Source organism: Chlorocebus sabaeus, chromosome 14, assembly GCF_047675955.1.
Source record: "Chlorocebus sabaeus isolate Y175 chromosome 14, mChlSab1.0.hap1, whole genome shotgun sequence".
NCBI lineage: Eukaryota > Metazoa > Chordata > Mammalia > Primates > Cercopithecidae > Chlorocebus > Chlorocebus sabaeus.
Window position 1 is genome coordinate 86,609,429 of NC_132917.1, and position 24,186 is coordinate 86,633,614.

At 39.5% G+C, this 24,186-nt stretch overlaps 1 protein-coding gene across 4 annotated transcripts in view; it reads left to right on the forward strand.

Moving 5' to 3' along the window:
- KDM3A (lysine demethylase 3A) overlaps positions 1-24,186 on the forward strand; it is a 59,498-nt gene that overhangs the window by 19,133 nt on the left and 16,179 nt on the right. For all 4 annotated transcript variants that reach the window (XM_007969986.3, XM_007969984.3, XM_073023146.1 and 1 more), the window contains exons 9-19: positions 3,767-3,930; positions 6,069-6,580; positions 9,842-10,046; positions 14,226-14,440; positions 17,352-17,504; positions 17,644-17,739; positions 18,064-18,191; positions 19,625-19,820; positions 21,362-21,534; positions 21,895-22,131; positions 23,505-23,676. In XM_007969986.3, coding sequence (XP_007968177.2) covers positions 3,767-3,930; positions 6,069-6,580; positions 9,842-10,046; positions 14,226-14,440; positions 17,352-17,504; positions 17,644-17,739; positions 18,064-18,191; positions 19,625-19,820; positions 21,362-21,534; positions 21,895-22,131; positions 23,505-23,676 — 2,251 coding nt within the window. The remainder of the gene's footprint in view (positions 1-3,766; positions 3,931-6,068; positions 6,581-9,841; positions 10,047-14,225; positions 14,441-17,351; positions 17,505-17,643; positions 17,740-18,063; positions 18,192-19,624; positions 19,821-21,361; positions 21,535-21,894; positions 22,132-23,504; positions 23,677-24,186) is intronic.

The window sequence follows — 24,186 nt, forward strand, 5'->3', positions numbered from 1 at the left end:
TCCTTGATTCCTTTGCAATGTATTATAACTATTATTCCATATCGGCAAATATCTTTCATTCTGGGTGATTCTTGTAATCAGAAAAGTTTTGGATATACTGGCCTGGCCTAGATTTCAAGAGGGCTGGAGAGATAAAGGGAGCAGTGGGGAAGGAAAGTATTTGAAAATGTATGAGTGAAAGGTGAGTATAGTAACACACTCAGCACGATTCTCACTGTGTTTGCACTTCCCAGATGTGTTGGACAGGCACTTTTAGGGTGGTCTTTGGAAGACAGGCATTTGGGATTAGGTAGGCAAGACTCTTGACTGTCTTGATGAATACTTTTGGTTAAGCTAAACCTGTTTGCCAGTGATATCTGGCTCCTTGAAGGTCTTCTCTGCCTAGCAGACTATTCCTCAGAGTTACGACGTTGCCTGGTTAGTTGGGAAAGAGTCTGCTGAGGAGCGTGAGCCAGCAGTGTCCTTTTTAGAATTCTATCATACACTCAATTATATTATCTCCGTCTGCTGGCAGGGAGGAACTATTGCCATGACTGGTATAGAAGACCTTCAGGGAAAACTCTTCAGGTAAGAAGAAACTTTGACCCTTTGTTGAGTCAGAGGCCAGTGCAGAGGTACACTCGTGAACATGGGTTTGGGAATTGGAGTCCTGTTCCTGTTGAGCTACACCTTAGGAAAGTTGTAGAAGGAAATACTTGAGTTTCTTAAAGGAAAAGCACGCTAAGTTATGCTAATTCTAACACACGTTGACAGAATTGAGAAAGTTTTCGCAATGTTTTTCTGCTTTAAGACAGCTCATCTCTAAAATTTGTTTTAGCACCAGGCACTATGGTAAAGCACAGCCCTGTAAAGTATACTTCATAGGAAGAAAGTGCTAGGAAGTGTTAGAGACTGAATTTCAAACCAAAGGCTAACGCCAAAATCCAATAGTCTTCATAACTGTGCTGTTGCCACTGCTCTCCAAATCTTCTCCTTGGTGTGGTGAATTACCTTTGTATAAATAGCAGATTTCTCCTTTCTTCCCTCCTTCCCTCTGTTCCTCCATCCGTCCTTCCAACAAGTTAGTATTTACTAGACTGATCTACAGTGGTGATCATCACTTCCTATCACTTGAAGTAACTCATAAGACTTACTGATTTATAGCTATTTAGGAATGTTATGTGCCAACAGCATTCACTCATTCGTATGTTCATTCCACCAGTCTTATTTATTGAGCATCCACTGTATGTTTGGTTTTATGAGGTATAACAGTGGGTATAAGAGCAGGGCCTCTGCCCATAAAGAGTGTGCGTCCCATTGTGAGGAGACTGACAATAAATAAGTGAAAGGTACTTTCATGGCGTGATAAGGGCTATGAAAGGTATAAACAGAAAAATGATAAAGAATAAGGGACAGCTTTTGGGATGCTACTTTAGAAAGAGTAATCAGAAATTCTGAGAGGGTGACATTTTAACAGACTTGAGGGTGAAGAGAGAGAACCAACCAGCCACTGAAAATGATGTAGCTGGAGAGATAAGCACACAGGCCCAGGCAAGAAAGGGCTTAGAACACTAGGAGATGGGAAAGGAAGCAAGTGTAGTTGGAGTACTGGGAGCAAGGGGGGCAGTGAAAAAGATGGGGGGAGGAGGAGCAGGAGTGGGTAGGAGACTGGACCACATGGGATTCTTGTAGGCAGTGGACTGCCATGATCTTATTTGATTTATGTTTTATAGAGATTGCTTTGTGGTAGGAGAGATCTTGGGTAGGATGCAGAGGATTCAACACGAATGGAAGGAAGGTTGGTTAGGAGATGTGTAGCTTAGGGGAAAGATGGTGGTAGTAGTGACTTGGAAAGAAATAGGTAGATTCAATACATACTTTGCAAATAGAGGCAAGATTTATTGGTTTATTGATTACATATGGGAAATTAGAGCGATGGAGGGTTTTTTTTACTTGAGCGGCTTGATTTTATACAGAGTAAAAATTTATGCTTAGGTTTATAATCCAAATTTCTTAAGTATGTTGCTCTTGGGAGAGTAAGGAAAGTTATTAGTGTATCAACTCTAAACATAATTCAAAATAAGGATGGTGACCTATATGAGGAAAGATAGTTGGTAAAATTGAGCCCTGAATAAGCATTTCAAAATGATTTGGCATTAAACTTTGGGAGACTAACCTCAGATTAACAGGGAATTGTAAGCTATTATAAGCAAAAGGGACTTTAGGAATAAACTAATTTCCTCATTTAAAGGATTAGGAAACTCAAAAAACACCCCAAACCAACCATAACACCTTCTGGAGAACATTAAGGTTCTATTTAACCAAAATTGAGTTGACTGAAATAGTATAATATATGATCAGATAATTTTATGCCTAAAAATAGTTGAAACTGCCAAAACTTGGCATGTGATTAAATTCTTATTTTTCAGATATATCTGTTTAGTATATGCTAGCCAGTCTTTTCAAGGCTGTCATAGTAAATTTCTGAGAAAAACATTCATGAGTAGAGTACATGTAAATTTATTCAAAATTGTCAGGTTTTAAAAACCTGCTGGCCAGGCGCAGTGGCTCATGCCTGTAATCTCAGCACTTTAGGAGGCCAAGGCAGGCGGATCACTTGAGGCCAAGAGTTGGACACCAGCCTTAACATAGCAAAATCCTGTCTCTACTAAAAATATGAAAAATTTGCCGAGCATGGTGGTGCATGCCTGCAATCCCAGCTACTCAGGAGGCTGAGCCATGAGAATTGCTGGAACCCGGGAGGCAGAGGTTGTAATGAACCGAGATGGCGCCACTGCACTCTAGCCTGGGTGATAATAGCGAGACTGTCTCAAAAACAAAAAACAAAACACAAAACAAAAAATCTATTAATGGAAGTTGTAATCAAACTTTAGAAGTTAGTAACTAGAAGATGAAGAAACTTTGGAGATTCTTCAAGTTTAGATTTGGTGGTAAGGCAAGATGATTGAGAAAGGTATATGACTTAAAAATTTAAGCACATGTGAAGAACCTGGTGAGATGGGTGAATTGATTTCCCCTGGTTCAGCCATAGACTCGTTGTCTTGAATTTATCTAGTCTCTTTTTTCATGGTGGGAAGTTTATTTTTGTGAATGGTATAAACTGTTTAGAAGTGGATTCAATACTACATTTTTGTGAAGATAAAATTACCTGAAAAGGGAACGGGGACAGGTGTCCCAGCTTTGCCCACAGGCCTGTCATAACTTGATATTTTTTGCAGCTTGGGATGACTTTTGTGACCTGATGAGCCACATAAGAGCAAGAACTGTCCTCAACATTTATTGCATTGCAAAGGCTTATCTGGATACCAGATAGGCATCACTGCCTAACACAAGAGTCCTATGTGGTCTGGTCTCCTGCCAAACTACGCAGTAAGTGCGTGGTGGGCACTCAAGTCATGCCAAAGTGAATGCATGTGAAACTGCCACCGTTTAAAATTGTCACTTAAAAGTTCACCTCTGCGTTGTATTATTAAAGTAATTGCCACCTGACTGTTTTCCTGGCACAATCGTTCAGAGATCTGAAAAAGATAAGCTTGTGATCCCTTGTAGGAAGACATAAGTTTTGTGAAAAGTTGGAGTGATTTATTTACAGTCTTAAAGCCCTTAATTTTATAGTTTATCACTTGTTTCACTTTCTTCTTTCTTTTTATTTGGCAGTGGTATTATGCTTGTTTAGTATTAAGCAAATGATCTTAAATTTGGTAGCATTTTATTATTTCCTAACTAGGGACTTCCTTTTAATATCTGTTGGTTTGGTATCTTCTAGGCCTCTCCCAGTATGTGTCCTGTGCAGTCTGTACCTACAACAGTTTTTAAGGAGATACTGCTTGGCTGTACTGCAGCAACTCCACCTAGTAAGGACCCAAGACAGCAAAGTACTCCCCAGGCTGCCAACTCTCCACCTAACCTTGGAGCAAAAATTCCTCAAGGGTGAGTAGTGATTTGTTAAAGATGTTTAATTATAATAATAATAAATTATTTTAGTCATGGCTCATTGTTTTTATCCCCGGTTGTCCAGGGAGATTTTTCATTAGAGTTTCCGAGAAAAGATAGATAAATGCTTTTGGAGGTGGAAAAGTATAGAAGGCACACAGCAACATGGAAAATGGTGTAGAAGTGAAAGGGGGCATGAGAAAAGAGACTTATCTTGATACAGTGAGAAGGATCAATTGAAATAGTATAGACATTTGTAAAACAAGTGTCTTCTTTGAAGGAAAAGGGAACAGATTGGTCGTACATGGAAGACTGAGGTCAGTGGGAGTGTGAAGAAGCAGTGAGATGTGATTACAGTGAGAGATTCTCCTCAGCCTTTACATGAGTTGACCCAAGTATAGTTGAGAAATATGGCAGTAGAGAGGGTTCTAAGAAGAATAGAGATGAGGAAGCAATAGCTGTAGGTGGTACTGTTACTAACTTGTAGAGGAAGAAAATGAATATGAAATGTAAAGTTTAAGTAGAAATTTAAAGTAGTTACAAGGTTGACAGTGCAAGTAGTTTTAAGGGAAGGGTCTCTTTTGGGAAGTGGTGGTGGCCTATATAGGCAAGCAGTTGGTACAGACTTAAGATAGAGGTCAGAGAGACTGTGGTATAGAAAAGTAGGTTTGGAAGGTGGGAGAGTGGCTGAGCACACTGGTTCACTGGGAAAAAGCAGGCAGCCTGGGATAGAGCTTGGAGGATGGCCATGTGGCAGTCAGACAGGAGGAGGAGCAGTCTTCAAAATAGAAAGGGAGGGAACTTTAGGAAGTTCAGTGATATCCAAGGAAAGATTTTTCATCTGAGTGTTTAAATGAAAAATTCTTCTCTGAGATGAAATCCTTTGGTAGAGGCAGGAACAAAAAGGTATAATAGAAAAAAAAGACTTTGCATTTTTCATGAGAAAGAACTTTGGGATGAATTTCTAAGAAACAAAAGTTCTTCAAGGCTGTCCCTAGTAAGATGTACAGGGAAAATACCAAATTGTTCTTTGAATAACCAAGTAATCAGCTATTCTATTTGCTATGTGTCCTGATCACTGAACAAACAAGAATGAAATTATTCCCTGTTAGGGCTGGTTACATGTTCATAGCAAAAAAGGGTTTTGTGCTGCTGCCAGTTTGTTAGATTTTTTGTGTTTTGAGGTTTTTTTTTTTAGAGACAGGATCTTGCTCTGTTGCCCAGGCAGGAGTGCAGTTGCAGTGGTACAGTCAAAGCTTACTGCAGCTTTGAACTGTTGGGCTCAATTGATCCTCTTGCCTCAGCCTCCCAACTAGCTGAGACTACAGGCATGTGCCACCACATCAGGCCAATTTTTAATTTTTTTGTGGAGTTGGGGGACTTGCTATTTTGCCCAGTCTGGTCATGAACTCCTGGTCTCAAGCAGTTCTCTCATCTTGGCCCCCCAGAATCCTGGAATTACAGGTGTGAGCCATTGTACCTTGCCCATTGTTCATTTTTAATTAGATTTTGTGTGAATATCTTTGAAGGGATTTCTAACATTTCTTATATACATACATATTTTAGAATTTTTGTCTTGACACATTGACTTTTACTAGAGGTTCAATTTTTGACTCTTGGCAAGTAGTAAGAATGCTAGTTTTATCTTTGAAATTCAAACGTAATCTTCATTGTAGAAAAAAGTTAGCAGAGGTTTCTCTGAAATTAATAAGAAAAAAAAAAGAAGAAACTTTCAGAATTGCCCCTACACAGAGTTCTAGTTTTGATATTTATAAACCACAGAGCTCATCTGCTGAGTGTATTCTTGGTTCATACAATATTTTGTTTTGAGAGAAAGCTAAGGTTTGTTGTGCTGTGAGAAGTAGAGCTAATGTAAGAAGTTAAAGATTTCTGAGAACATGCAGACAGAATTTAGGGTTGTATTTTTCTGAGTGGTTATGATATTTTTGCAGAACTATTGACTGATGACTTTTAACTCCAGCTCACAGAAACCTATCCTAAATTCTGTAACATATAAGAAATTTTCTTTTTTCTTTCATGCTCATTACCTTAGGGAACCAAACAGTTTGTTTTGGGAAGATAATGGAGAGAGAAAAGGAGGCCTGGATGCTAGCTTTCTATATTATCTTTTTCAGATGTCATAAACAGAGTTTGCCAGAGGAAATTTCTTCCTGTCTAAATACAAAGTCTGAAGCTCTGAGAACAAAACCAGATGTCTGCAAAGCAGGGTTGCTCTCAAAGTCCTCTCAGATTGGAACTGGAGACTTGAAAATTCTGAGTGAGCCAAAAGGCAGCTGTACTCAGCCTAAGACAAACACTGATCAGGAAAACAGATTGGAGTCTGTTCCACAACCATTGACTGGCCTTCCTAAGGAGTGCTTACCTACAAAGGCTTCTTCTAGGGCAGAAATGGAAATTGCCAATCCTCCTGTACGGCAGAAGCACCTAGAACATATACCTTCCCCATTGGATGTTTCTAATACACCAGAAGTGAAAGCAGGTATCAATAGTGATAGCCCAAATAACTGTTCAGGAAAAAAGGTAGAACCTTCAGCTTTAGCTTGCCAATCACAGAATTTAAAGGAATCTTCAGTAAAAGTAGATAATGAAAGCTGTTGTACAAGAGGCAACAATAAAATCCAGAATGGTGAGTGTTTCTCAGTATCTTTATTGGTAGAAGGTAAGAAATGGTAGAGATGTATATATCTGTTTCTTGTCCTATGAGAAACTATGTGAAAATGACTTTGTAGAAATAGTTTATACAGTCAGAGAAGTTGAAGGTATAATCCCCAAATCTCAGAAACGATTACTGTTAATATTTTGGTGTACCTAGTTTCATGTATACACAAATGGGTTCATGCCAACAGTTTTACCCTGTGAATTAGTGTAGATGTCTATTAGTATTTTAAAGCAAGGATTCTGTTATATTCATTTACCATATGATTTAACTGGTTCCTATTAGGTGGTTCCCAATTTTTAGGTTAAGAAAATTTTGAAACAAAATCTAAAGTAATCTAGTGATTACTTTATTTCAGCTTGTCACTTTCTGTGACATCCAGGTTGGAGTAGGAGAGGTGATCTGTGACAGGTAGCTGAGATTTAAAATTTTAGAAAAGATGCAGAATTGTATCATTTCTGGAAAAGGGACTTGGATTGAAGTTGTTAAGGATAGGGCTGAAATACCAGGAAGAGTCTCTAAGGGGAGGTCCTGCTGCACCCACAATTTAAAACTACTCTTCTTATAGGAAAAATGGTACATTGTACTTGATGCTACTTACATGAAGTTCGAGGATGCATTACAATGGTGGTAGTTATCAGAAGCTCTGTTACTAGAGTTAGAAGAACAGAATGGTTTCAGCATGTCAAAAGGTTTAGAGCTATTAGAATTTAAAGATGCCTTTTGATCACTGTTAGCTATGTGGGAAATTGGTATGGATTTTGTTAATGTTTTAGGCTGGGCGTAGTGGCTAACACCTGTAATCCCAATACTTTGGGAGGCCACTGTGGGAGTATTGCTTCAGACCAGGAGTTTGAGACCAGCCTGGGCAACATAGTGAGACCCCATCTCCACAAAAATTTTTTTAAAAAATCAACCGGGCATGGTAGTACACACCTGTTATTCCTAGCTACTGGGGAAGCTGAGGCAGGGGGGTTGCTTGACCCCAGGAGTTGGAGGCTGCAGTGAGTTATGATTGTACCTCTGCACTCTAGCCTGGGCGACAGAGCGAGAGCTTGGCTCAAAAAAACAAAACGAATAAAAGCAACCTACGAAAACAACTTATTTATTTGGATCAGTAAAAATGAATATATCTACACTACCTTTTTAATTGCAGGCCTCTGTAAAATTAGAGGGCAAGATGGCTGGATTTGACTTGCGAATCTTTTTAGTATAGCATTGGAAGAATAGAACTTTCTTTGCCTAGCAATACTTCTAACCTAGCTTCTTCATTGAGGTTTAAGTTAATATAGCTGTTAATTTGCATAAAATTAATTGCATAAGATTATCCTATTCTCAGAAATTATGTAACACTCAAAAGAAAGTACATATTCATAACCATATCCTTGTTCTATTTATTCTTTTTGAATCATCAGCTCTCACACTCAGCTAGTTTTTGAAGCAAATTAATATGTGAAGAAGCAGTAAAGATTCTAGTGCAGTAGGCACATGATAGATACACAAGTGAGTTATGGAGTCCAGCTTTGTCTCATTTAGTATATTATGCAGCTATTCTCCATCTGATGGATTGTAAAAGAAGTGAAATACCTACTTACATCCTGGACTAGCACATCCTGCTATCTACTGTGACTTTTTTTTTGATTGAGGTGTGAGAGTGTGATCAGAAGCCTTCCGTGACTTCTAATCTGTGTCCACTAGTAATGCATGTTGGTACAGAAGGCTTGGAAAACTTTTCTGCTCCTTTCTTGCACTTTGGGTCTAGAAAACAAAAGCAAACTGGAGTCAAACAGCTGCCTTTTTTTCTGTTCAGATAGATAATGTGGCTCCTCAGAAGTGGGCATTGCATTTTTCTCTTGACTTGGCTTTGAATTCAGAGAATCACTGATGGTAGCTCCTGTTGCTCTCCTTGGTAAAGAGCTAGATTTAGACAGTTCAGCTTTCTTATTTCTAGATATTTCCTCGTGTGAGCCAGGATAGAACAGGTAAGATAACCTTTTTTGCCTGTGATCTGTGGAAGCGTGGCCCAACTCAAAGGATGATGTCTTTCAATATCTGAGTAATTAAAATTACATCCTTGAACTACTAATCTCTTTATTTTCTTTCCTTTCTTACTTTACCTTTTCTTTCACTATAACTGAATAAGAGTGTTTAAGGGATCAAGGACTAACAGCATCATGTAGAAATTTACATGTGGTCTAGTCCTGCTTTAAAAGAGAGGTAAGATTAGATCACCTCTAAGGTAATTATTGAAGATGTTTACTTTATTTAAAACCTTCTTTGGTTTAGGATCTTCGCTTTTTCTCTAAGACTGACCTCTCCCACCCATCTCTCAACTAGTTCCCCAGAAGCTGTTGGTTTTTGACTTTTGTTTGTTTGCCTAAAAACCCACTTCCCTCTTCTCAGCTCTCTTGGACCCTAAGAAAAGGTCTTTTCTGTTTTCTATTAAATATTCCTTAAGGCTCTTGACATACAAATGGATTCCTTACTTTGTTCTCTGACACGGTGATTGCTCTTTCCTAATACATCTCTACCTTTCTGTAGAAACCATATTAACATTTCAAGTTCTCCAGCTGATTACAAGTTAAAACATAAAATCTGCATTTACTTAGGATTATAATCCTGTCTGTAGCCAGTGCTCTTAATCCTGCATAGACCACATGAGCAGAAGTGGAAGACATGTCAGGAGTCAAGTGACAGGCATTTAGAAGATGCTGTAACCCCATACACCGAGGGGCTATGTAGGAAAGTGATTTGTTTATTGTTATTTTTAGATTGGTTAGTTTTTGCCTTGTACTTTTCAAAACACACCTTAAACCAGTCTTTTTTGCATTTGGAACATAACAGAATGGACGTCCACAAAGTCAGGCCTTTACGGAGGTGAACCTCAACAGAGTTTGAATTAAATACCTGATTTGAAAACATCTTAAAATGTAGGGTTGTGAATAGAAGTATACATTAACTTTAAATTGTGAGTCTGGCTGTTTAATTTCGAGTTTTATGTTGCCAAATGGATTCAGCAAATAAGAATTGTTTTATAAAGAGAGTAAAACTTTTCCAGTTATTCTGAGAGTTGTTTTCTGTTGAGCCATTTTTGGAAATTACAGTTGAACCAGGAATGGAGAAGGGAGTTCTCTTTAAGGGAATATTGGCTTTTTGAATAGAATTCAGTCATATATGAATGTGGTGTTAAAAAATTTGAGGTCCTGTCTCCTTTATCTTTTGTTTTCCTAGCCCCATCCAGGAAGTCGGTTCTGACAGACCCAGCTAAACTCAAAAAGCTGCAACAGAGTGGCGAGGCCTTCGTACAGGATGATTCTTGTGTGAACATTGTGGCACAGTTGCCTAAGTGCCGAGAGTGTCGCTTGGACAGTCTCCGCAAGGATAAGGAGCAACAGAAGGACTCACCTGTGTTTTGCCGCTTCTTTCACTTCAGGAGGTGAGGCATTTTGGGAAAAGTTCAGATAATCTGGGCATACTTTTTATGCTAGATCATCTAACCTACCTTTTTTACTCTTTTATCAACAGTAAATCTAGAAGTAAAAAGGTGGCAGATGTTGCATTTGTTATCACTAGGTTGGAGAATCTAGATTTACTGCATGTGACTTTTCATTCTTATTTTTGTTTTTTTTTTTTAAAGTAACGAAGCTTAAAAATATAAAGTTCTATTTCTGAAAGGAACAGTCATTATAGAAAAATGTTGAAGGTTCTGAAAAACCATTACAAATAATTACTATTAACTTTTCAGTGCATTGTATGATCATAAAATGTATTCAGGCATACATAGTTCATATACTGCACCTTCTGTTTTGAATCTTATTTTCCTATTATGTAGTAGGGACCTCTTGATCATAACCTTTTTCTTAAAATACTTTTGAATTTCTGTGTAAGAGCACATTATAGTAATGTTTGATAATTTATTTCACCAATTCCCTTGTTGGTATTAAGATTATTTTGTATTTTTTGTGACTGGAAATAATGCAGAAATGATCTTCTTGTCCATGTCCCTGATTATTTGCTTTGGGAGGATTACTAGAAATGGCATTTCTGGGTCAGAAGGTGTGTGTGTTTTAAGACTTTGATACACATGTTCTGTCAAGTTATCCTCCAGGAACGTTGCACCTGTGTCCTTGCCCACTGCAGGGTTTGAACATGCTCCCATGGTCTCTGTACCATTGGCAGCAGGGAGAGGCATATCTTTTAAAAAAATCTTTTCCAATTTTATAGGCAAGATTTATATATATATATATATATATATATATAAAAATTCGAAATCATTTTCTTTAAATTCTTCTATCCTGAGTGAAGAAAAAAGCAGCCCTATCTTCTCTTTTGTTCATATAGAAATGAACAGTGTTGGCATAGTTGAACTTGAGATAGAATTCACTTTCTCAGAAATCTAGGTACTTTCAGGTTGAACTAACTCTAATCATAAACAGAAGAGTTGACTTCAATTTCTTCCTATTCTCCTCCTCCCCCTTCATTTTATCTAAGTGAAAAGATTGCTGATGAGCTGAATTAAATGCACAGGGAATTTAGATCATTAATTATATATGCTTGTAATTTTCAGATTCAGGCTTATTTATCAGAATAAGAATTTTTTAGATACTAGTTTGCCCCATTCATCCCTTTGTAAATTGCAAAAGCACATCATAAAGCATGTGGGTAGCATTTAGAGCTGTAATACTGTTAACATATGTTAACATATGCATATATTAATATATTTTGAATAACTCCTGGCCCAGAATAAGCTCTCAGTAGAGGGTAACTCTATTTCCCTTCCTCTCGAGAATTTTTTTCTTAACAGGTGTGTTACAGTGCATGTTCATTTGTATGTGTATGTATTTTGAAGAAACTGAAATGGTTGTGCTTTGTACAGGTCTTTGTGTTTCTATTATGCACTTGATTTCATGTTGTTATGGCTCCTCTGCTATGAAAGGTATAACTAGATTGGATGAGAGATTGGTTTAAGTTGCAAAGGCATTTTAGGGAAGAGATAATTTATTTTGTTTTGTTCTTTGTAATATGATTAGAGCTTTTTTTTTTTTAAACCCACTATATTTTTGTAACAGTCTAGAAGTCATTGACTTTATGACTTAGCTGTTTTTTTCATTTTTGACTTGTTTAAAGGGGAAAGTACCTTTGCCTAATGCTGCATAGTAGAAGCCAGTGTAGTAGAAACTAGAAAAAACTCATATCTTGGTAAAAGAATATCATAATTACCTTTTTTCCTGATGTTTAGAGTGAAGATTGAGGCTGTCATTAGCCTCCTCATCAAGTTTGTATCTCATTAAACTCTTTTGCAAATAAAATAGGAGTTAGGGGTAGGGTCTCAGTGGTAAGGCTCAGTTGCTAGGTCCTGTTGCCATTACGTCCCACTTTGAAATGCTTTCAAATTTATTTTTTAGTGTTATGACTATCTCTAATTTGGACCGTCAATTAAAAACTTGCATCTCTCATTTGGACTGCTTGAAATAATTTGCATATGTTAGGTAACAGAGTCTTGTCCTTCCAGTTTATTCTACACTCTTTTGGACAAATGGTTTTTCTAAAACACAACTTTGCGTGCGTTTCACATGATGACTTTTGATAGCTGCCCAGTGCCTAGCAAAGTCAAGGTCCCCAGTGAAATACTGAAGGCTTCAGCAATTGACCCCAACTTACCTCTGCAACTTCTTCCTGATTCTTACCTATTTGAATAAACCCTTTAGTCTAATTGGTCTATTGTCACCCTGTTCACCTTTAGTTTTCTTGCTTTTATATGAAATACTGTCTTTTGGACATACCTTCTTTCACCTAATTGTCTACCTTTTCTTGCCAAAGCAAGCTCAGTTACTCTCTTTACCGTGAGGCCCTCATCATATTGGCCCACAAAACTCATAGTCAGCTGTCAGCACTTCGTCCTCTGCTCTTACAAGAGCTGATGACTGTTATGATATGTTACAGGCTACTTCATTGTGTTTTATGTCTATTTCTTATGTCTCCTACTAGAAATATTTGTTTGTATGTATGTATGTATGTATGTATTTACTTACTTATGTTTAGAGACAGAATCTTACTCTGCTGCCCAGGCTGGAGTGCATTGGCACGATCATAGCTTACTGTTATGTCGAACTCCAGGGCTCAAGTGATCTTCCCATCTCAGCTTCCCAGGTACCTAGGACTACAGGCTTCTGCCACCATGCCTGGCTAATTAAAAAAATTTTTTTTTTGTAGAGACAGGGTCTTGCTATGTTCTCTGGGCTGGTCTCGAACTGGATCTGTCTCAGCCTCCCAAAGTGCTAGGATTACAGTGAGCCGTTGTGCCTCGCCAGAATACTATATTTTTAGGCTGGGCATGGTGGTTCATGCTTGTAATCCCAGCACTTCAGGAGACCAAGGTGGGAGGATTGCTTGAGCCCAGGAGTTTGACACCAGCTTGGGCAACATGACAAACTCCTGTCTCTACAAAAAATGGAAAAAGAAAATTAACTGGGTGTGGTGGCACATGCCTGCCTTCCCAGCCACTTGAGAGGCTAAGATGGGAGGATTGCTGAAGCCTGGGAGGTGGGGGTTGCGGTGAGCCATAATCGTACCACTGTACTCCAGCCTGGGGCATTGGAGTGAGAGCCTGTCTCAAAAAAAGAAAAAAATATTTTGTGTTTTAAAAATTTAAAATACATAGCTTATGAAAAAAACATTCAAGTGTTACAGAGTATTGAAGGCAAATAATGAACAAATGGTCTGCCCTTTGTTTCACTTCTTAGGTTCTGAGGCCCATTTTAATGCTTCCCTCTTTCCAGAAGCTTGGACAGTAACGTGCAGCTGGAATTCATATAGGCACCAAGTACCTCACAAACCAGTGTGGCCATTGCTTCAGTGACTGTCTAGTGGTTACCCTTCTTTAGCTGAGCTTTTGTCTTGAAGCAGTAGTTGTATTTAAATCTGATCAGGTTATTTATCACCTTCTGTTTGTTAACGACTTACCTTTGTAGTCACTTACGATTTTCCTGCTCTTAAGTGCCAAGTCCAGCAGGTCGAACAACTATCCCTGGAGGCAGTATGATTATATTGGTTTGAGTGCAAAATATACCTCTCTCCCCTTCTCCTCGCTCCTCTTTCCCCCTGTCTAGCTTGTCTTTTGGGGAAAAAGTGTTTTTAATCTTCCTACTGACATTGCCAAATAATCATTGGCTGTGATTAGCCATGGAGATTACAGAAAACTAGGAAGGACTTTGTTGATTTAAATAGTAATTACAATTTGTGGATGGGCACGGTGGCTCATGCTTGTAATCCCAGCACTTTGGGCGACTGAGGCAGGAGTATCACCTGAGGTCAGGAGTTCAAGACCATCCTGGCCAACATAGCAAAATTCTCTACTAAAAATACAAAACTTAGGCAGGAGTGGTGGCGCACGCTTGTAATCCCAGCTACTGGGGAAGCTGAGGCAGGGAGAATTGCTTGAACCTGGGAGGTGGAGGTTGCAGTGAGCTGAGATGGCACCACTGCACTCCAGCCTGGGTGACAGAGCGAGACTCCATCTCCCCCTCGCCCCCTCAAAAAGTAATTACAAGTTGTAAATCAGTTTTTTTTGTGTGTGTGTGTGTGCATTATATCTTTTTTTCCCCTGCTTCCCTAGGTTACAATTCAACAAACATGGTGTGTTGCGGGTAGAAGGATTCTTAACACCAAACAAGTATGACAATGAAGCAATTGGCTTGTGGTTACCTTTAACCAAAAACGTTGTGGGGATTGATTTGGACACAGCAAAGTACATCTTGGCCAACATTGGAGACCACTTCTGTCAAATGGTGATTTCTGAAAAGGAAGCTATGTCAACTATTGAGCCACACAGTAAGAGCATCTCTTAGGGGGTAGGATTTTTGAGCCCAACTTGATTTTTGTTCCTAAGTGACACCTAAGTCCTAATTGCTTGGGTTTTTTTTTCACCCAGAAGTTTAGATAACTTTGGTGTAATGAGGTTGCAGTTTTCCTTTTGTAACAGGTTTGATCAGAGTTAGCCACCTATTTTGGGGGTTTATTTTGGGCCAATTACCAAAGGAGTGGAACTCCTCTTTTGTTAGGAAAGGTGAAGGTACAGTAATGGTGGATTTGCACAGCCTCACCAGCAGTGCAGGCACACTACAAGGGGATGAGGTCTCAGATTGGTTTATTTTAAAACAAAGGTTCTTAATCATGAATACATTTCAAGGAAAGAAAGAATGGGAAGGCCGACTCTTAGACCTACTGGGTTAGAGTCTGCAGGGCTGGGTCCCAGACATGAGAGTGAGAACAGGTTCAGAATGGAAATGATTGTTAGAGTCAGGGTTTGAAGGGAATACTTGGAGGTTCTAGATGGGCATGTGCTTGTGTCCTCTGCTCTTTGGGAGCACTCTTATGCTGATCTGGCAGCCTGTTAAGCCACAGGAATCAGGGTAGGTGCCACATTAGAGCCAGACCTCCTTCATGACATCTCAAGCTAGGATGTTTGGAGGACGGTACAGCCTCTTCCTGTCCATGTCTCTCTGTGGAAATGAGTTAATCCAGCCAGAAGCACCATGGGGTATCTGTCTTGTAAGCCTCATATTTTCTTCCATCATTTTATCTTTATCAGTGGTTGAAAGTTAAAAGTGAAGCCTTTCCATTCCTCTGGTATGTCTCTTTTTAGACTCTGCTTACCCAAGTATGTTTGAATACAAGCATCCATGCCAGTCTTAAGAATTTTGATTTATTACCAGCAACTAACCGAAGTTAGCTTAAGCACAAAAATAACTTATTGAATAGATGTGGATACTCTCTCAGAGTCCAAGGAACAGGATTAGGGCATTCCCAGCTGTAGGAATCCAGAGCTGCCTGGGAGAAAGGGAATTGCGAGTGCCTGGAACAACCAGAGTCATTCTTTAGAATTACTTCATTCTGCTAGGGTAGTGGAGACTCTAAGTCAAAAGTCTTATTATACTTCCCCCCCGTAGTCTGTTTAAGACAAGCAATATTAGTTTTCCACTTTCAGTAGAGATACAAAGTTTCTTTATTAAATATATTTAAGTAAGAGTAGTAGATCGAAGGAAAAATTCCTAAGTAACTGATCTGGCAGTGGTACATACATGACTGCAATGTGGAAATACTTTTTTGGAATGTATTAGTAACTTTGCTCCTGAATGAACAGAGCTGTTTTAAGCAAGTGATGGCTTTGTCTTCGATAATGGTGAGTCATCTGAAAAATGTGGTTTTTTTTTTTTAATATAGAAAAGGCATAGACAGTTATCTTTTAGAACATAATTAAGAAACTCTCCTCCTTGAAGACTTAAATGTGATTAACCTTTCCTCCTTGCCTTTTTGATTATCCTGTTGCTCTTTCTTTTCTCTGTGACAAGCTGGTCAGATTGGAGAGAGAAACCCACTGTGAGTGACACTGAAATACGCCACCATACCCAGAAGAGTTTACCTCTGATCCTGAGATTAGGGAGCAGATCTCGACTATTACTACTTTTATTGTGTCCTTTCAGTGACAAATAATCATTAAATGGGTGGCTAAGAGATCTAAGAGTACTTTCTGATAAAACAGTCTAATCCAAGTGTCCAAGATCATAAAATCTCATTTATAAGATGCCTAAAGCTATATGTATTGTGTCCTGTGCTATTACATTATAATGTAATGGCAGAGGTTCATTCAGCAATTGGTTTGATTTTATATAAACTAAAGCTTGGTCATTTGGATAGTGTTCATTCTGAAGAAGGAATGAGTTAACCCCAAACTGGATTAGGAAGAAGATGTTCACCATATAGAACAGGAGTGCAGCAGCATTGATCCAGTGTTGTTCAGGAGAGAGTCACAGACTGTCTGCCAGGGGTCTCCTAGTCAGGAGACCTTGGGCTTTTCTGTGACCCACAAAAATGTCTTCCCTTTGCTCATATTTCTGAAAGCTTGTTGATACCTGGTTTGGTTCCCTGATCTGGCACTCCTCCATCTGGGGGAAGGGTCCAATGGCCTGTCCTGTTTTGGAAGGCCTCTCTCTCCAGTTATTAGGTCTTGGCCACTGGAACAGAAAATGCTGCTTTGTGGAATCCTGGGTCCTGCCTTAATCTGCTGGATGTTTGGTTAGTATGAGTCAGTCCTGGGTGCCTGCATCATTTCTGGCACTGGCTAAATCGAATTTCTGACTGACTGGTGAAGGAACTGACCTTGGACCATTGTGCCTGCACAAAGTTAATGTGCAACTCCCTCCAGGCCCGCTGAGCACCTTGGAGTTTTTAATGGGCAGTCTGAGTGGATGTAGGGTATCTGAATAACCTGATGCTCTATGCAGATTACTGGGTTTGTGGATCTGAGTAAATTTTTTTTTCCTTTGGAGAAAGCCTGGAACATGCTGCCTTTAAATTCTGAAAGTGACTCATGACTCAGAGGTTAAGAACCACTGTTATGTGATACCTGTATCTGAGCTCCAACTTGTGTAACTACTGCTGCACAGTCTGAATAGGGATTCTGCTTGGAGTTCAGTCTCCTGGAGGGAGGTGAGACTGTACCTGAATATATACAGTGAGAAGAGGCGTGAATCTCAAGTACAAATTAAAGTTACTAGGAATGCTGAGGGGATCCAGGAGCACTTCATGGGGCGGAGGACAGCATTTGCAATGAAAGCTGAACAAAGTTAATTTGAAGTCTAAAGTCTAGTCACAGGGAGGAATGACAACAACCCCTACCTTTCATGTTTGATTTCAGAGGCCCTCTCCTTCCAAAGACTAAGTGATTTACTGATTTTTGCAGGACAGGTTGCTTGGAAGCGAGCTGTCAAAGGTGTTCGAGAAATGTGTGATGTGTGCGACACCACCATCTTCAACCTGCACTGGGTGTGTCCTCGGTGTGGGTTTGGAGTATGTGTGGATTGCTATCGGATGAAGAGAAAGAATTGCCAACAGGGTGAGAACCGATTTGATTCTCCTCCAGCCCCTCTACACAGTTATATCAAGTTTTTTGTTGATTTATGTTTGGTGGGTTTCTTGAAGCATGTGGAGCCAGAGTCTATAAAGAACAGTTACTACAAATCAGTTACTTGCAGGTGCTGCTTACAAGACTTTCTCTTGGCTAAAATGCGTGAAGAGTCAGATACATGAACCAGAGAACTTAATGCCCACACAGATCATTCCTGGAAAAGGTATTTCATGTGCTGCAGTGATTTTCTTTCCCTTTGTCTTGGTTAACTCATGGGGGCTGGTAGTTTGGTTTTACTTTATTATTCGCTTAAGTTTATTTTTGTCCAGAAGTGTATTAAATAATACCTCCAACACTTTTTGATTAAAGTTTTGTAGGATAATTTGTGGAAGAAAAGAAAATGTATTTTGGGGAAGGCCTCTGGAGCAGGATGAAAAGGAGGGAGTGGGAAAAGTAATCCTGTGGGGAATGCCAGCTTCTGCTCTGTAACGTTGAGGTTGAAAGTACCTAATACCCTTGTTCAGATGTTTGCCTCTGCCCTTTCTAGCCCTGTATGATGTTGGAGACATTGTTCATTCTGTAAGAGCGAAATGGGGAATAAAGGCAAACTGCCCTTGTTCAAACAGGCAATTCAAACTCTTTTCAAAGCCAGCCTCAAAGGAAGACCTAAAACAGGTATTTACTGCTTATGTTAAATTCGCCATCCCTTGTAATTGTCATTTGTCTGTGTTTCAAATAACCCAAGGATTTCTGTCAGTGCGTTTGAAAGGAACCTGGGGATAGTAATCAGTGGAAAGAGAGAGAGAAATAATTCATACATTTCATGTGGCAGTTCAGAGACCTGTTCTGACTTTTCACATTACTTTTGTAGACTCTTCTGTGGCCTCTTTTAGTAGGTTTTACATTTTTGTTTCTTGAAAAAGCAAAAGGTTCTATAGTAGTCTATCTAATAAGTAGCTGTCAAGTTTGTAAAGGGTTTAAAAAAAATTCTGTGTATTTTGCAGAATTAAAATTATTCAGATAAGCCTTAACATTTTAAAAATTACGTAATATATTTTGCCTATGTTTATGAAAAGTTGAAGGAAATAATGATAAAATGAACCTTTAGTTGCCCATCATGCAATGTAAAAAATGTTAATTTTCTCAGTCCTCATATGTCTCCTTGGTGGCATCCCTCTCCTCTCCACCGTCACATGTATACCTTGCTCTCCCTTCTCCCCCTTGTTGCAGTAATCAGTATGCCGCATTGTGTTTAATAATCAGAAATTTACATTTCTATAAAGCTGTGGTGTCATAGGCAGGATGGGAGAGCAGAAGACTTGTAATATTTGGAGTCAGAACTGAATGTGAAGTCTTTTCCTTCCACTTGCTAGTTGTGTTACTTTGGCTGAAGTGAGCTGGTTTCTATGTGGTTCAGCTTCCTCATCAGTAATATAGAAATAATAAGCAGTATTGATGATTGGGCATCACAGAATTATATCATATGTAAAGAGAGGGCCTGGACCACAACAGGAGTTTGGATATTTTTTTTCCTCCTTCTTATGTATGTATAAACTGGCTCTTGTCAGTTTTAAAAATTATTTTCTTCTACAGCAGTCATCTTAGATTTAATTTATGAGTTCTTTTAAGAGCTCCTCATCACATTTTTAAAGCTAAGTCAAAATAGCATTTTCTCTTTCTCTGCATCCCATTTCCTTCTGAAATTACAGCTTTACCTTTCCTGCCTGCCTCATTTATTCATTTTCAACCATGTTTTCTGTGCCTATCCTGGATTCTGGGATGAGTTCATAGGGGAGACAGGCACAAACTGGTCATTTTAAACCAGCATGGTACATAGAGTAATAGGGATATGTACCAGCAGGGGCTGGTAAAAGGGTGCGCGGGGTAATATCTTGCTGTGTTTTAAGTTGCTAACATCTCTTCTACCGTGTAGTTACTCTCTACTAGTGCGGGATTACTGCAGCTGTGGGGATACCCAGGGCTAGCTATTAGGTGGTTTTGTTCTGGATATTTATCTTACTTGTCGGTCGGCTATTAGGAGAGAATAAAAGAAAAGGAAGCTGTCATTCTTCAGCTTATATAAAATCATCCTTTAATGCTTAACACAGACTTCATTAGCTGGAGAAAAACCGACTCTTGGTACAGTGCTCCAGCAGAATCCCTCAGTGTTGGAGCCAGCAGCTGTGGGTGGGGAAGCAGTCTCCAAGCCAGCTGGCAGCATGAAGCCTGCCTGTCCAGCCAGCACATCTCCTCTAAACTGGCTGGCAGACCTGACCAGTGGGAATGTCAACAAGGAAAACAAGGGTGAGTGTTTCCTGCTTTCCTGTTTGTTCCTGAGTATTTTAGTCCATTCTTGGAAGGACTTGGCAACCTCAGTTGCCGGGAGGACAGTGGTTAGAAGTCCTGTGGAATGGAAAGTGCTTCTCTGGAGTCATCCTGGAACCTGTCACAAATGAAAGTGTTTTTGAAATGCAGTACCAAAGAGGAGAAATTTTGCTGCATTAAAATGTAGAGACTTCTACCTTCTGGCTGTGTTACAGAAGAGAAGAACTGCAGGCCACTTCTTTCATATAAAGATCTGGGACAAAATTTTAATGAATCAAATTTGACACTGTAAATGAAGGAATATTTGAATGTTAGACTACACTTGAATTTCTGGAAAAACCTTTACATAGCTTTAAAAATGTGATAAGGAGCTCTTAAAAGAACTCATAAATTAGGTCTAAGAGGACTGTTGTAGAAAAAAATAATTTGAAAAGCTAGCAAGAGCACAGCTGGTGAGTTTATACATACCTTAGAAGGAGGAAAAAGAATATTCAAACTCCTGTTGTGGTCCAGGCCCTCTCTTTACATGTGATGTAATTCCGTGATGCTCAATCATCAGTATTGTTATTATTTCTGTATTACTGATGAGGAAGCTGAAGCATAGAAACCAGCACATTTGAGCCGAAGTAAGACAATTAGCAAGTGGCTGGAAAAGAATTCAAATTTTTCAAGATTTTTTCAGAAATGAAGATGTAGTCTGACATTCAAAAATATAGAAGAATCATGGGACAAGATGCAAGGAAACATTAAATAAAATTCAGTACCTGTTTATGATTTACAGAAAACTTAAGAATATTCTTAATCAAGAGTTTAAGCAAAAAAAACTGGAGACATCATAAATAATCATTGAATTTTTAAAAAAATTTGAGGTTTTTTGAGACGGAATCTTGCTCTGTCCACCCAGGCTGGAGTGCAGTGGCACGTTCTTGGCTCACGTTGCACTCTACCTCCCAGGTTCAAGCGATTCTCCTGCCTCAGCCTCCCGAGTAGCTAGGCTCATAGATGCCTGCCACCACGCCCTGCTAATTTTTGTATTTTTAGTAGAGACGGGGTTTTGCCATGTTGGCCAAGCTGGTCTTTGAGGTTTTTTTGTTTTGTTTTATTTTAACAGTTTCTATGTTCAAGACAAAGGATATCTATTACCACTTTTTATTAAGCATTGTACTGGAAGTCCTGTTCAGTGCATTGAGGGAAAAAAAAAAGTGTAAAGAGAATGCTGCCAGTATTTGTAGACAGTACAAACAAAAAATCCAAAAGAATCTACATTTACTAAACATTTGTCAGGGTTGCTACATACAGAGGTCAATTTACAAAATTCCATTGTACTGGGTAGTTGTTATTTTAACCTCAATGAGGAATCCTTGTCTAAGTAAATCATATCATTCATACTTATCTCCTCAAGTTTTTTTTTATTCCAGTAAATAGAAAGCAAGTTCTAAAGTAATTCTGTTTGTAGAATACTAATAAGGGATTTGCCTTTCAGAATATTTTTTCATCTGGATGTTTTGGTTTTATTTTAGAAAAACAACCAACGATGCCAATTTTAAAGAATGAAATCAAATGCCTTCCACCCCTCCCGCCTTTAAGCAAATCCAGCACAGTCCTCCAAACGTTTAACAGCACAATTTTGACACCCGTAAGCAACAACAATTCTGGTTTCCTCCGGAATCTCTTGAATTCTTCTACAGGAAAGGTATGTGTTTGTTTGTTTGGTACTACATGTTGTAAAGTTGAAAACAGAACAGGAAAAGAGTAGAGAAGTTGAAACTGAAAGTAGAAAGGAGACTGAATCACATACTTACCTTTGTGGGTTCAGAAGGCTTGAGTCATTGGAGGATGGGTTTTATGGGACTATAGTTCTGGGCCAGGCCACTTTCTCATGTTGCCTCACTTCTATGAGTTGTCAAGTGGGGACAGGGGATGTGCCTCTTTGCCTGGGGGACCTTGCTTAGAATCTTCTGAATGTGTAATATATACTCATCATTATGGGAATGGGGTTTCTTGATGGTAGGCGAATGACATATTTGAGACTTTTGTTCTTTCTCCAATTCAGACAGAAAATGGACTCAAGAATACACCAAAAATCCTTGATGACATCTTTGCCTCTTTGGTGCAAAATAAGACTTCTTCCGATTTATCTAAGAGGCCTCAAGGACTGACGATCAAGCCTAGCATTCTGGGCTTTGACACTCCTCACTATTGGCTTTGTGATAATCGCTTGCTGTGCTTGCAAGACCCCAACAATAAGAGCAACTGGAATGTGTTTAGGGAGTGCTGGAAACAAGGACAGGTAATGTAGGCCTCCCATCCTCCAGCCCTATTCAGAACCCCCTTCTCAGTTTCTTTGGCAGACTTCTGTCAACCCCACCCCAGCCTTCCCCAACCCCTTCACCTTCTGTTTTATTCTTTATTGTTTAGGTGAATATAATCAGGTCAGGATGTGGCCGTGGGTCTTCCTTTTTAAAGCAGATGGTCCTAAGCTGACTTTTCCATTCAGGTTTTTGTTGCTTCCTGCCAGTCCCCGTTGGGATTTTGATGAGGGCATCCAGGCTTGGTGATTCCTATGGTAAACCTCAGCAGAGGAAGTGAGAGTGTGACTACAGGCTGATGGGATTTGGGAGATTAGACACAATGTGGTAGAAAATCATGCACCCCTCTTACCTGAATGGAAAGCCTGTGCTGAAGGCAATTCTAGGTAGGCTAGGGCCGTGTGGTGTCATATAGTCCCCAGGTGCCTACTTTAAAGGGCAGTGTTGTTGGATCTTAAGTGCTGGTTAATATCTTCAGGAGAATTTCTGGGCCTGCTTCTGTGCTTTCTTGTTTTGGTTCTGTTTTCTGGATCTTTGGCTTCTCTGTTTGGCCAGATAGGGTCTTTGCTAAAGGAACACTCTGCTCTCTTGGACAAGGATTTGGGAGAATTGCCAAAAAGAAATATGTGAGTGTTTAACCAAAAATAAATTTTCAAAAATGTTTTTCTCCATCTAGTGTACTAATAGATTTGCTCATTTAATCATATATAGACAAGAAACAAAATGATGGGCTGAATACAGTGTTTCAGCAGGCTTTCTTGCTTGTTGCCAATATTTTAAAGTTAGACTATTTCACATAAAGTTAAACTATAAAGTTAACTATTTCACATAAAGTTAAACTATAAAGTCACATAAAGTTAGACTATTTCATTTAAAGTTAGACTATTTCACATAAAGGTTAGAGCTTCTGGGTTGTCTTAGACAGCCAAAAGATTTGGCACCCTCACACAGCCAGTAGTAGTGAGGGGTGTCACCGACCATATTCCTGCTTGGCAGTAACAGGCTCAAGTATAGTGAGGTCACCCTGTTTCACCGGTGACTGGTGTCACTGGGCACTCCTTCCAGCCCTTGTCTTCCTCACAGTCCGTCTTGCTGTGAGTAATGGAAAGGTGATCCTTTCTCCTAGATGCTTACCCATGTAGTTTTGAGAGCAAGAGGTGTGTAAGCAGATGAATGGTGAAGGTTGGAGGTGCTTTGGGAGCTCAGAGAACTAAGTCTAAACTGTCACATCACCATCTGAGATGGAGCACCAGCTCCCTGGAAATACACCAATAGCAGTGTGAAGAGGGACTGCCTTCGGGAGTGGGGACAGAGCTGCCAGAGTTCAGACTAAAGTCTTCTTCTCTTCATTTAGCCAGTGATGGTGTCTGGAGTGCATCACAAATTGAACTCTGAACTTTGGAAACCTGAATCCTTCAGGAAAGAGTTTGGTGAGCAGGAAGTAGACCTAGTTAATTGTAGGACCAATGAAATCATCACAGGAGCCACAGTAGGAGACTTCTGGGATGGATTTGAAGACGTTCCAAGTATGTATGAAAGATCTTTTAAGGGGCTTGAGGATGTGAAAGGAGGGAACACAGGAATGGCAGGAGTCTGAGACCCATCAGTGGCAGCCGCAGCATTTTCCAGGATTTTGGAGTTTAAAATTAACATCTCTCCTCCCCTTCCTTGTTACAATGTTTATGCTTTTAAACTCTGAGGCATTATTACCTGTTCTGTTTGTCTTTGTTGTCCTTGGACAGAACATCAGATAGGGTCAATCTCTCTCTCGGAGCAGAATAAGTAATTTGTTCCATGCTGGCCTCAGAAAACTGGGTTTACTAAACACCTGTGACCTTTGATTGCTGACGTGCATTGCTGTTGATTAGTTGGGATGCTGCTCACTTCCGGAACACTGTAGAGGAGGAGCAGATTGGATCGATGACAGCTGTCGAAACACCACCTACCTGCAGTGGGCAAAAGGGAGCGGCTGAATCTCCCAAGAATGAGTAGCAGCTTAATAAGCTTCTAGGAAAGACAAGGCCCTGACACAAATC